This window comes from Limanda limanda, chromosome 2 (genome assembly GCF_963576545.1).
Source record: "Limanda limanda chromosome 2, fLimLim1.1, whole genome shotgun sequence".
In the NCBI taxonomy this organism is placed as follows: domain Eukaryota; kingdom Metazoa; phylum Chordata; class Actinopteri; order Pleuronectiformes; family Pleuronectidae; genus Limanda; species Limanda limanda.
The window spans coordinates 21,225,060-21,238,434 of record NC_083637.1 but is presented as its reverse complement, the minus strand read 5'-3'; the positions used below and the strand labels follow the sequence as shown (position 1 = coordinate 21,238,434).

At 41.5% G+C, this 13,375-nt stretch overlaps 3 protein-coding genes across 3 annotated transcripts; 2 read left to right on the top strand and 1 right to left on the bottom strand.

Annotated features, from left to right (window-relative positions):
• Window positions 1-571: 571 nt before the first annotated feature.
• Window positions 572-4,258, top strand: kpna7 (karyopherin alpha 7 (importin alpha 8)). Its single transcript, XM_061092159.1, has 12 exons — window positions 572-637; window positions 714-857; window positions 930-1,015; window positions 1,247-1,415; window positions 1,516-1,615; window positions 1,867-1,949; window positions 2,550-2,636; window positions 2,729-2,905; window positions 3,012-3,245; window positions 3,550-3,732; window positions 3,843-3,989; window positions 4,172-4,258. Exons 1-12 carry the CDS (start codon window positions 572-574, stop codon window positions 4,256-4,258), a joined length of 1,563 nt encoding a protein of 520 aa, XP_060948142.1.
• Window positions 4,259-6,297: 2,039 nt separating this feature from the next.
• Window positions 6,298-7,663, top strand: LOC132996860 (NAD(P)(+)--arginine ADP-ribosyltransferase 1-like). The gene is made up of 2 exons (XM_061067228.1): window positions 6,298-6,372; window positions 6,848-7,663. Exons 1-2 carry the CDS (start codon window positions 6,298-6,300, stop codon window positions 7,661-7,663), a joined length of 891 nt encoding a protein of 296 aa, XP_060923211.1.
• A 2,240-nt stretch (window positions 7,664-9,903) lies between these two features.
• xpa (xeroderma pigmentosum, complementation group A) lies at window positions 9,904-12,920 on the bottom strand. The gene is made up of 5 exons (XM_061094626.1): window positions 12,569-12,920; window positions 12,183-12,288; window positions 11,028-11,193; window positions 10,149-10,266; window positions 9,904-10,058 (listed from the first exon to the last, which is right to left on the bottom strand). The coding sequence occupies exons 1-5, from the start codon at window positions 12,849-12,851 to the stop codon at window positions 9,904-9,906; spliced, it is 828 nt and encodes a 275-aa protein (XP_060950609.1). The 5' UTR covers window positions 12,852-12,920.
• Between the last annotated feature and the right edge of the window lie 455 nt (window positions 12,921-13,375).

The window sequence follows — 13,375 nt, the reverse complement described above, 5'->3', positions numbered from 1 at the left end:
GTGCCTTTCTAGTAATTATTATTATTAATAGTAGTAGTAGTAGTAGTAGTAGTTGTACTTGTAGCAGTAGACGCAGTAGTGGTAACAATTTTACAGGCTAAACTACACAAAAAACTGACAAATATTCAGAAAACTTGTGACAGAAAATAAGTAAATGCATAAATAATAATAATAATACAATAATAATAAAAATGTATAATAATAATAATACTTATAAGAATGATACATAAATGTGATTTAAAAAAAAGTGGGGTTGGTCTGTTAGAGGTAATTCATTCAAGTGAACTGATGATTTAATTCATTGCTTTGTTGTTTTCACTGTAAAGACAGAAGATGAACACGTGTCAGCTGTACCTGGCGCTTGAGGGAACTTGAGGAGGTTTTGGTGACTTGATGACAGATCACACACGTGCCTGTGGATGAACCAATATGGCTGTGACACCAATCACAGGAGATTGTATTCACCTGAAGCTGCTCTGCTGCTTATAACGACCCAGAGGAAAGTTTCAGTCACATTTCAACAGCGTGGCTGAAGCAGCTCCGACGCGTGCACCGTGCGTAAAAGTTCACCATGCCCACCAAGAACGTCGTCGACGAGCGCATCTCGAAATTCAAAAACAAGGGCAAAGATCCAGCGGTAAGTTTGTGTTTAGTTTTCAAGTGCGTTACGTTTTTAATTCATGATGATGACGTTGCGTCTCGTCCACTTGCAGAAACTGCGAGAGAAACGGATCTCTGTGTGCGTGGAGCTGCGCAAAGCTAACAAGGATGAAAGCTTCCTGAAGAGGCGAAACATAACGCTGTCCTCTCTGCCGGACGAGGAGGCTCTTTCTCCCGATTCCACCTCCAACGACAAAGTTAGTGCACAGAAACCCCTCCACAAGTGAATGCACAAACATGCTGACACTAACGGGTTGCCTGTCTTGTAGGTCGCGTATGTATCCATTGAGGAGATAGTCAAAGACGTGAACAGTGACTGCAGGGAGTCTCAAACCCGAGGCTGCCAGGCAGCCAGGTGAGCCACCATGATGATTTTACTATCTATTGTCTAATGTTTGTCCCATCTCGTATTCAAGACAACACCTTGATAACTTTGTACCGTTTGATAGAATTTGTATCACCTTCTTCCGCTTTCTGACACTGACCAAAGATGCAGCTTAAAATATCTGTCACATCAATTGAAACCAATAAGAGAACTAGAGTATAATGTTAAAAGTTCAAGTGAACTCCTGTGCCCTCTCCACAGAAAGCTGCTTTCTCAGGAGCGTAACCCTCCTCTGAAGGAGATCATAGATGCTGGCCTGCTGTCCCGCTTTGTGTCCTTCCTGTCTATGGACGATGAGTCGACGCTGCAGTTTGAGGCCGCTTGGGCTCTGACTAACATTGCCTCTGGAACATCTTGGCATACACAACAGGTGTCAAACCTTCTGAGACAACAGTCTTCGGTTCTCATGACCCTTGACTTGGTACTGATGTCACTTTGATAATAAACTTAATATGGATTTCCATCCTCAGGTGGTGGAACATGGGGCTGTGCCAGCTTTCATCTCCCTGCTGGCCTCACCACTGTTGCACATCAGTGAACAGGCTGTGTGGGCTCTAGGAAACATTGCAGGTAAAATCCTAAAATGAATTGGTGTCAAACCTCTGTTATGGAAATAAATAAAACTGGGATCTATCAGGAAAAATGGTAATGTCTTGGTGGTTGCAGGGATTATGTATCTTACCTTGGAACATATCCAAGTGAATTCTCTTCCAGATGTTAATGTGGTCTGTTTTAAGCTCAGTGCTGAAATAAGAGTCTGATAAAAGTGGTGCTGGAGTCTACATCTTTCACTGAGGTTTTCTGTACTAATCTCACCACAGGTGACGGTGCATCTTATCGGGACATCCTGATTGAATGCAGTGTCGTCCCAGCCTTGCTGGCCCGCATCTGCCCGGACACACCAGTAAGTCCAAACTTCACAAGATGCCTTTTCTTCTTTTCAAACAAAGCTCATTTGTATTTCCCCTGAATGACTAATTTATCCTGAAGGGTCTGAGCAAGTGCTATAAACTGTTCTACTAACCTTGAAAGGTTTTTAACCACATGTTTGACATGTGCAGGTGGACAATGATTACTCCTAACTTCTAGGCCTACACATGGTAGTAATTAACATAGCACTCTTAACATTTTGAAATTAAGATTGACAATGTGGGAATTGAACAATTTATTACTCATCCCACTTGTGGATGTGAATATTCTCCCCATAGTGAATATTGACTATGGGACAAGTTCAGGTGTAGCTCATATAGCCTTGAGTCATTAGCCTGAAATGGAAATGTACATGTTTTTTTTTTTTATTTTGAAACTTAGACACTCATCCCAACTGAATCTGACTTAAGTGACATTGCTTCATTCAATAGATTTTAAATGTTGCCCAAAAAGGGGCTAAAAGTTTCCACATGCAGTGGTTACTCAAACATTAACATGTGCTAGATGTCCTCTATTTGAGGTAGATGACTGAATGTTGCTGTTGTATAATCCTGTTACTGATGTATCACCTCAGGTTGGTTACCTGCGTAACCTGACATGGACATTATCCAACTTGTGCCGAAATAAGAATCCATTTCCTCCCTTGTCTGCAGTCCTGCAGGTGAGTAACTGCAGCATGGTCCTGACACTATCACTCCAGGAAGGTCCCAACTGTACCAACGAACTGACGGCTTTTCTGTAATTGTCCTTCAGTTGCTTCCCTCTCTGATCCAGCTGCTCTATCTCAGTGATAAGGACATCTTGTCTGATGCATGCTGGGCGATCTCCTACCTGTCAGATGGCGACAACGATCGCATCGATGTAGTTGTAAGAACTGGTATTGTCGCTCGGCTGGTGGAGCTCATGAGCCACGAGGAGCTCAGTGTCATGGTAGTGTTTTTAAACCACTTAAACTTCCCAAGTGTCCTCAAATACTGAATATCCACAGTCCTGTAACAACCTGCAAGTGAGCCGATTTGTTACTTCTGCTGTCCAGACCCCGGCTCTCCGCTCCATCGGCAACATTGTGAGCGGCTCTGACCTGCAGACCCAGGCGGTGATCGATGCTGGGGTTCTGAGCACCCTACCGCAACTAATGAGGCACACTAAGGCCAGTGTGCAGAAGGAGGCAGCGTGGGCACTGTCCAACATCGCTGCAGGTCCCTGTAAGCAAATCCAACAGCTCATCACCTGCGGACTGCTCCCCCCTCTGGTTGAACAGCTTAGAAATGTGAGTAAATGTGAACGGTGCACGTGGCTGGCATTACTTTTCGAATAACTATGGGTAGGCATTTCCTAACAATTGGACTTGTGGCACAAAGTGGTAAAATGCATTGAGCTCATTCAGCTGCCTCAGTTTCAGGTGGTCCTGCTGTTTGTACAGGCTGGCTTAGTTACATGGTCAAGTTTAAGAGACGTTTAACAAAACTACTGCTACAGCCGATGGAAGTACATGCAAGATGTAGTTGTCTATTTTTCAGTAGTTGGGTCACAAATGTGAGCAGATCCAAAAGGTGTGGTCGATCTCTTCTCAGGGAGACTTCAAGACACAAAGGGAGGCAGTGTGGGCAGTGACTAACTTCACCAGCGGGGGCACTGTGGAGCAGGTGGTTGCTCTGGTGCAGAGTGGAGCTCTGGAGGCAATAATCAACCTGCTGCAGGTCAAGGATGCTAAAGTCATTCTGGTCATACTGGATGCCATCAATAACATGTTCATGGTGAGTGAGCGAGGGGGGGGCAAATTAACTCTAGCTTCTAATTGGTCTAAGAAACGTCCTACCAGTTGGCTCCATCAAGGACTGAAATCTGGTCTGTTTCCTTTTTTCAGGCAGCAGAGAAGCTCGGTGAGATGGGGAAACTGAGCCTGTTGGTTGAAGAGCTGGGAGGACTGGATCGCATCGAGTTGCTGCAGAACCATGACAACGATATGGTGTACCAGGCTGCACACAGCCTTATAGAAAAGTACTTTGGTGAAGTAAGTGGACAAATGTGTATCTAAAAAGACTTAACATTTTTGCAACTTGATGCACACGTTTATTATTTGAATGTATTTGCCTTCATTTCTATTTAAAGGTGAGGTAGAACTCTTTGCAGAAAGGCTTACAGTAATGTCTTTGTTTGCAATTTTCCGATGACTTTTTATTTTTTGCATTCTAGGATGAGGTTGATGGCGTCAAGGTGGACACAACCAGTGATGCATTTGTATTTGAGTGCCCTGATATTCAAAAGACCTTTGAATTTTAAACTCATGACATTCCTATTGTAAGTGTTTTATTTAAATGTTGACAATAAAATAAATGATTTGCAGTACGGTCCTTGTTGTTTTTGAATAGTACTGGGGACAAACTGTTAAGGTGGGTGTGTAAGTAGATTGATCAGCTCTTCACTAGTCTCTATTGGATTAATTAATCTTAAACATCAGATCCTGTCGCAATTAAAACTTTTGGGATGTACAGTTTGTCAGCATTCAAAACTATTGCTACAATGCAGGTTTTAAAATCTACACAGGTTAGCCTTCACTATATTTAACCCAGCTACATGCATTCATCTAGTATCTTGAAGTGTTTAAACTGAATCTTGAGATTGTGGACAATAGGTTAACAAAATGAACAAACTGTTTAAATTGTACTGATCAGAACGGATGCCTTTAGTTCTATAAATGTTGACGTTTTGATGTGGCACAAAGGTGGAATTCTAATGAAACTCTGTATTGCCCTTGTGGTTAAATGATACTTCCTCATTCACTGACTTGGTTTCCTTTGACTGGAGTTTATTGCCGTGTTTGAATGTTTTTGCAGTTTATAAGTGAAACTGGTAAAAATGACGAACTATTTTTGTTCTTTCCTGTCCTGATTCCACTGCCCTGTTGATCCAAATTGCACCATACTGATCTCAATAATGAATTCAATGAGAACCTGTAAAACACAAGTTCAACAGCACTATATCCCAAAGTTAGTCGACTACTTTTATTAGGCAAATGTAAGCTAATATAGCATGATACAGGGGAAACTGAGGGCTCTAAAGTGACCATTACCAAAGATTTTCAGCACCAGTGAGCATGCCTCTAGATGGGTTTATTCAACAGCTTCCACGTATATTCCAGATATCTACAGTTGGATGTCTACCACCATTTACTGGTAACTTTTACAGGCGCTGAACTAAGTAAAATTAATCACATGACTTTTCTGTGCTATGACTTATGAAGGGACTTTCCTATCAAAAGATGAGCTCACTTGGTTTATCATGTATTTCACCAGAAGGGTGAGTCTGGGCGTCTTCACGTTTAGTTTTCTGTGATGAAACTCACTTTTTCCACTTTCAGTAAAGACAAATGGATTTTTCTGCTTCCACAAAAAATAATTAGGGGAACATAAACGGTTGTGCCACCTGCTATTTTATTCTGGTTAGAAGACAAGTGTCAGTAGCTAAACTACCAAGAGCAACATACATTATTTAATCTGCAAGTTTCTTATCTAATCTCTTTATTGGATCAGTTTAAATTGTGATACACCTGTGAACTGTTATCAGATGCGTGGTTCTGCAGCTTTCCAAAATTTCCTCTGAACTACAAAACGTCACCTGTTTCAAGCTAAATGAATTGTTTCCAATATTTTGTAGAGACCAGGAGATGCCTGACTTCTGCCTCAACTTCCATTCATCTATTGATCTGTCCCTGAGAACAGTCAGCATTATGTGTGTTGGAAGTGTTTCTCTTAGAAACAGTTCTCAACTTGGGCAAGTAAAACTAAAACCATCTGCTTGGGTATGTACCATTTTTGGATAAGAGGTTGTTCTTGGAATTTGGGGGGAAGTGACCCCTCAACCCTGCCACATACATTTTTTAAGATGATGAAATCGAGAGGAACTGTCATGCTAATTTCTAAAACAATTCTGGGGAAATCCTCAGATTTTGATTGACAGGGTGGAGGGTTTTTCAGCCTGACGTTGCTGTTCTACTATATACACCCACATCGGTCCTGATATAAGAAGACGAACTGGCACCATCCAGACTAAACCTCTCACTGGCTCTGACGGTCACAGCACCTGCTGCACCACTATCTGGTAAGATCAAATACAATTATTTATTATTTGCTAAAACCATAAGCAAAAATGATAAGGTTATTGTATGGGTTTTAATATTTTGTTCTCAATTCAAATTCTACTGTCGAACAATAAAAAAGATATTACTCTAAGGAATTATTATTCCCTTCCAGAATGCCTTTGTATCCTGTAAATGAGCACAAACTAAACTGACTTGTTCTTTTTCTTAGGCTCTGCCAATCATGTTGATGGTTAACATGTTGTTTATTGTCCTCTGCTGCCTCTGTATGAAGACAAGACCACTTGATGCAAAGACGGTAAATTTAGATGCATACACTATACACACTATCATGAAAAAACGTGGGTATCTGAACAACTCTTAGACTCTTGAAAGTAGAATGGTACTCAATAGAGTGCATACGTCTGAACCCTCTTGTAAAACTAAATACATTAAACCCAGATTTTTTTTATGGACCTGCACCAAAAAAATATCAGTCAACCCTTTTTTTCATCAAGATCCATTCATTATTTGGTAACATTTCATTAATCAAACTAAATGTTAAATGCATCTCACAATGTTGAAGAGTGGGTTCTTCCCTGACCCATATCACATCCTTTTATCAAGTTCTGTGGTGATACGTCCTGTCGTTTTTATGTTATCCTGCAAACTATCAAACAAACGCACATGAAAACATAACCGGTAATGACTGGAGTAGATGTCTCTGAACATCCTGGTCTAAATGAAATTAGAAAAAATGTATGCACTTAAACGGCATTTATTGTTTTCTACAGCTGCCTGTTCAGACGATGGTCCCATCTTCAGCCCCAGAAGCTCCTGTAAAGGTTCAGAATGTCTCCACCCACACCATCTCAATTTCCTCCCTGAAAGCCTCTGGAGCCTCAGGCCTGCGCAGCCTCAACACAATCCCCTTGAGCTTGTCCCTGGACTCTGTGGACGACATGTATTACGGCTGCGCCCAGAAGATGCTCATCAAGGTGAAACGCCACTACCTGCCAAGGAGCACCGGACAAGGTCTCCACACCGCATACACAAAACATTGTGCCCTGAGAGCCATGCGTACCAAGGACATCTACGACCATGTGTCCTGGAATCACTTCAGGGCTCTGTGTGCCTACACAGCAGGGTCTTATGACGAGTTGAATAGAGCAGTCCGCACGGGAAAGGCTTCGTACAGGAAGTCCTTCGAATTCCATGCTCTTCACTTCCTATTGTCAGACGCCATCCGGCTCCTGAAGCTCAACCAAAGGAGCTGCTACACCACCTACCGCAGGAGCAAACGACTCTTCAGCGGGGAAGCTGGACAAACCATGCGCTTCGGCTCCTTTGCCTCCAGCTCCCTCAACAAGAACCTGCGCCAGTTTGGACAAAGGACCTGCTTTGAGATAAAGACATGTTTCGGCGCCTACCTCAAGTCCTATTCAGAGTTTGACTCGGACGAGGATGAAGTACTGATTCCTCCGTATGAAATGTTCAATATAGTCGCTGTGGACAAGTCGGGAGAGAATGACTTACAGTGTGATGTTTACTTCAAGCTTGAGACGGCAGGAGTTTACAGCAGCCTCAACTGTCAGGCTCTGGACCTTTGACATGTGCAATTTTAACATTTGTCTGTATAATTTCTGTCACCTTGAGCCACAGTCTCCACCAGCCAACATTCGTATGCTTCACTGTTTTTAATTTATTTATTAAAACTTATTAAAAACAATTTTAAGACTCCAAGTTTATTTATGACTTAAACATCAGAAGACAATCTTTTCAAAGGCATTTAGTTATCCAACTTTTGATATTACATTATCACGCTTCAATTGTAGATTAGCACTTTAAGGACTTCTCATCCATACAAATCATGGCATAAAAGTTGAAAAAAAGCTGAAACTAACATTTACAATCATTTTACAAAAGATGAAGTATGAAAAAAGTAACACTTCTGCAAATGACATACTGGCTTATTTGCTCTTTTGAACACTGTGGGCAACATGTTGGGAATTCGACATGGAACCTGAGAATTAGAATTCAATTTGAGAAACCACATTCCAAAAACCATTCCTAGTCCCTTAAGTCTTTATATTACATAGAAATTGAAAAACCAAAGAGTTCTCTTGAAATTATATTTTCACTTTAAATAACAAAAACAGGATACACAAATAATTCTGTAAATAAAACAAATGTCTCAAATGATATACATTTTTACTTACAATACACAGCTATGAAAGGATCACTCTACATCTGACTGACAAACAGCACATCTCTAACCTTAATAAACAGGTTCAAAGACAAAAACTTATGGTTGAAACTTTTTTTAAACATATTTGCAAAAAGATACCCGTAAAATAAATTTCACATTTTAGTTCATAAATTTTAGATTTAGTAAGTTATAAATGAAGTTTTCTACAACTTTTATATTATGTAAAACATTTTTTTACAAGGATGCCAAACAAGCTTATTTCTTATCTAGTCTTGAATTAGAGTCTTTGAAAAGTTAAAAATATCTCCTGAGCAAACAGCACTTCAGTATCTTCTCCAAATGAATATCAGGACAATAAGCTTATGTCTTTACAGCTGAAACTGAGCATTCATTCAGAGAAATTAAATAGTCTGATATCATGTCTGAACTATTTTCCAGCAACTTCAGACCAGCCTAATGTCTATGCACCACTACATCCCCAGTCCTGGGATGGAAGACAGACACCTCATTTGGAAGTTGTAGAGCACATGGTGCTCGGCAGAGGTTTCTAATTATCTGTTAAGCCACTGTGATATATGCACTATGACCAAATCACTCCAGGTGAATAAGGCAGAGGACAAGAAATTATTTAACCTTCAGCCTTGATGTAATGATGGAGACATCACAGCACATATGACTGAGATCTTTCATGACATCTGGATCAGCCACAGTCGAAATACATGAAATAAAAACTAAACAATAATCTAAATTAATTACACTTGTGAGTGAGCCCCACAATCCAAAGCTTTTGTCAATACTGAATTTTCAATATGCTTTCCTTCATTTGCCCATCATGAAAGGGGATTCCTAACAGGAAGTGAAGCAACAGGCAGCGTGCTGAAAAAGACAGTCTTCAGAGTTAGAGCTAAAAATACCAACAGCTTCTCTGAATCAACATTTAGGCTGAGATGAGTAACAGCATGTTGCACAATGAATTTTCTATCACTCAGTGGAAAGTCAAGTTAATAACATGTGGGTCATGTGTGGGTCAATGAACCTTGTTGGAGGGGGTATGCTAGTTGTAGCTTGTGAGAAAGGCAGGCTTGTACCTGCTGAGAAGATCTCACAATCAGAAGCAGCTCTGTGTAGTTAAACCAGTCATCCCTAAATTTGGCATTCAACTGTTGGTAGATGTTTAAACGGCCCTGAGCAACCAGATATGAGTGACTTCGTCATTTTTCTCACTCTTGAGGACAAGTGTTGCAGTATCGGTGACTTATCTGAAGAAAGGCAATGAAATCTGTTTTGATATAGGAACAGATTTGGATTTAGCTTTAGAGGGTGGGGTTCAGCCAGGGTGCCATACAGGCTAGAACCACCAATGAGTAACAACCATTTAACATAGAAATCACTACCGAACTGAAAAAAGCATACGTCACACAGCAGAGTGATGTTGGCCCCTTGTTTGTGATGAGGATGGAGCGTTTTATTCAAGACATAGCAAAAAGTAATAAACTACTGGAGGGAGAAGTGGTTCGTGAGAGGAATGGTTCCCCACAGAAGCACCAAACATCATCTGTAGCAGTCTCAGAGTGTGTGTGTGTGTGTGTGTGTGTGTGTGTGTGTGTGTGTGTGTGTGTGTGTGTGTGTGTGTGTGTGTGTCTACATCTTCTCGTAGGAGAGTTCATGTCCGCAAGTGGTGCAGGTCTTCTTGTAGAGGTCCTCTTCTGGATCCACCACCTCCTCTGGTCCATACTGGTGTTGGTGCACGCTGGTGTCTTTGGTCCACATGCTGCTCCTCACCGCCCGACGCAGCTCTGACACAAACACACACACGGTGATGTTAGAACCACGCAAAGCGCAAGTCAATTGACATTTGAGAGTTTTTTCTCAAACAGCGAACTGACCTTTGACCTTCTTGTTGAAGCGTTTTTGTTTCTGCACCTCTCGGTTCTCTTCTCTCGTCTCCTTGGCCTCCTCCAGAGCCTCCTCCGAACTCCACACCACCAGTGATCTCTTCTCCACCTGGGGTGTACACATACACACAGACACTTCAGACACACTCATTCTGGCATAGATGGGACAAGAAAGCCTTACAGAATGATGACGGATTAGATTTTGGACTATTTAGCCAGAAAACTGGAACTGGAAATTTGTTGCTTAATTATTTTGATGATTGAACAACTAATAAAGCAGCTTATAATTTCAGCTCTACTTTAGACGCTCTTACACACTTTGTAGCTTTTTTCAATATCAATGTAGTGAACAAGTAGTAGGAAAAGAGGGACAAATAGTGGATAACGACATAGAGAATAGAACTCAGCCAAGGCTAACGCCCTACCTCACCATGTTAAATAACTGGGGGAAAAAATGTTTTAATCTTGGACACGCCGCTTTGATTCCAACCCAAAAGTGAATGGATCTTTCTTGGATCATGCCTCAAACCACCGGGGATTGGTTCTGTAGTTTTTGTGTAATGCTGCTATCTAACAGACAAATGCTGGTGAAAACATAAAGAACATAACATAAAGAGGCCAGTAACCTCAGACTACAAACTCCCAAGAGGTAAATATCTTCCCCAAACTGAGTGTCAGTAGAACTGATATGTCATGTCTACAATTAAGTGTTAATTAACAAAACAGCATTTTGTTATTATATACAAATTAGGATTTTCTTATTTAGAGTAGTTACAATCTACCACATTACATTTAAGATCATAATGAACAACAAGAAACTCAGCTTTCAGTCTCACACACACACACTGACACAAGGACACACGCACACACCTGAACTTTGAGGTAGAGCTTCATGTCGCCCCAGATTGGGTTGTGTGGATTCTTCTTCAGTATAAACCTGAGCGGAGGCTCTCGCATGTCCAGGTCACAGTCCTTCAGCAGGTACTGCTGCTTGGCCTCAGTTCTGGAGATCAGTTTGTGCTTCTCTTCGTTGTCTCTGAAGAGAAAGATGCAAAAACTGTTACTCTAAGACAAAATGACACTATGAGTCTGGATATGTGTGAGTTTCAGCTTTTTTTACACTTCAGATTTAAGCTTAAATACATACTTTTTGCACATTGCCTTCTACATTTAGAACTTTTACAGAACAGAGGTGCTGCATCATCACTTATTACACCTTAAAGGGACTCTTACCTTTGTTGCATTTTTACACTTTTTTTGGATAAGGTTAAATTGGTATTAATAAGGTAATGACACTCTAAAATGCAAGACAGACCCACCAGGAGTAAAAACAAACAATTATTTCACTCTCATAATATTTAGTGAAAACTTACAACCAATAAAATTCTTCGGACCGAAGGACCTTATTGGCCGACAGACCTGTCTGTTTGCTGCATGGACATGCAGGTTTTCCGTCTGCTTCTTGTGGCACATTCGGGCCCGCGTCATCAATGTATATAACTTACCGGTGCTTCTGAATCCGAATCCATTGCTTTGGTAAACAAAAACTCACATGCGTGCGCGGAGGCAGTAGGTTTTAAGTCTGTTTGTAAATAAAGTTTCTTCAAAAAAACACCGCGGATGGGAACGAGGGGGTGGGGCATTGGGGGAACGCGGGATGATTTGAATGTGCTGTAATTCTCAAATGCAACAAAGGTAAGAGTCCCTTTAAGATATATCTTACATGTATGGGATTGTGTAAAATTTGTATTAAATATACAAAATGCTGGTACTGGAGTTTGTACCATTGGACACAGAAATTATGTGCTTAGTCCAGTAAAACCAATAATGATATAAAGTCTGAAAACGCTATTTAATGTAATTTTATCCTGGTGATCTAAAATTCTGACAGTATGTAAAGTTTCACTTGCACTAAAGCGACAAAAGTTTGACATTGTGCTATGTTTCTTTACTTTGCACAAGTAGCAAAAGAATAAACAATTATTGTGTGTGTGTGTGTGTGTGTGTGTGTGCGTGTGTGCGTACCTGCACTTGTCACACACAGACAGGTCAAAGCTGTTACTGAGGTAGGAGTCCATAAAGGGTTTTTGACATTCATCACAAACCAGGTAGTCTTGCTCAATCACTGGAGCTGGAATAAAAACACACATACACACATGCTCACACATAAAGGTTTCCCTGCAAACGTGTAAACACTGTATTCTCTCTCTCTCTCACACACACACACGCACACACACATACATAAAAGTTTATCTGCACACATGTAAACACTGTATTCACACACGTGCACTCACAAACAAACAAACAAAGGTTTATCTTCACACATGTACACACTGTATCCACACACACACGCACACGCACACGCACACGTTTCTCTGCCCACATGTAAACACTAAGTTCACAACACCCACCTGGCTGATGCACCACCTTCCTGGCCTTGTGCTCGTCCTCTCCCTCCTCCTCCTCCTCGATGAAGAAGCCGGCTCCGGAGTCCACGGTCTTGGAGACCTTGGCCGAGGTGGCGCCCTCCCCCGCGGACAAAGGGCGGCTCGCTAGTCGGGACTGGCGGAGCATCACAGCTCGCTGCCGGTTCCTCTCGATCTTCGCCCGCATCGCAGCAGAGAGCTCGGGCTCGGGACTCGGCTTCGGGTCCTGAGCAGCAGCGACCACCGCCTCTGGCTCTGGGGGGTCCATGACGTCCACTCACACACGGATCACAACATGAGGATGAGTGAAATGACTCCACAAACACTCGGGTCCCATTCAAAGAGACGAGCTGTTGTTATGAAAGTGACAGCTGCATGTTTCCGGCCGCGGCTCTTCCTCTTTGTTTTATTCTGAACTTCTGGACGCGTTACTGCCCCTGGCGGATTCTGATAGTATAGCGCCATTCTCCAATGTTACATTTTAACATAAAAATATAAATAACATAAATGTGAAATCGAATAAAAGGTTGATGCATCTGTCCCTTTGAAAGTCCGTGTCTTCTTAATGAAACCGTTCAATACATCTTTAGATTTTACTTTTATTTGTTTTCAATCCATATCTGTAAACCATACAGTTAATAAATATTATGGAAGAGCAAGCAGTTCACTCGTGTCGTCTCCCTACTTGCCACAGTTGAGCCGGGCTGTGACAGGAGCTTAATTCTGTTTCTCAGGACCCGCCCAAAGTGCCGGATGACAGTGATCAGTGTGGATCAAAACTATTTCAATACG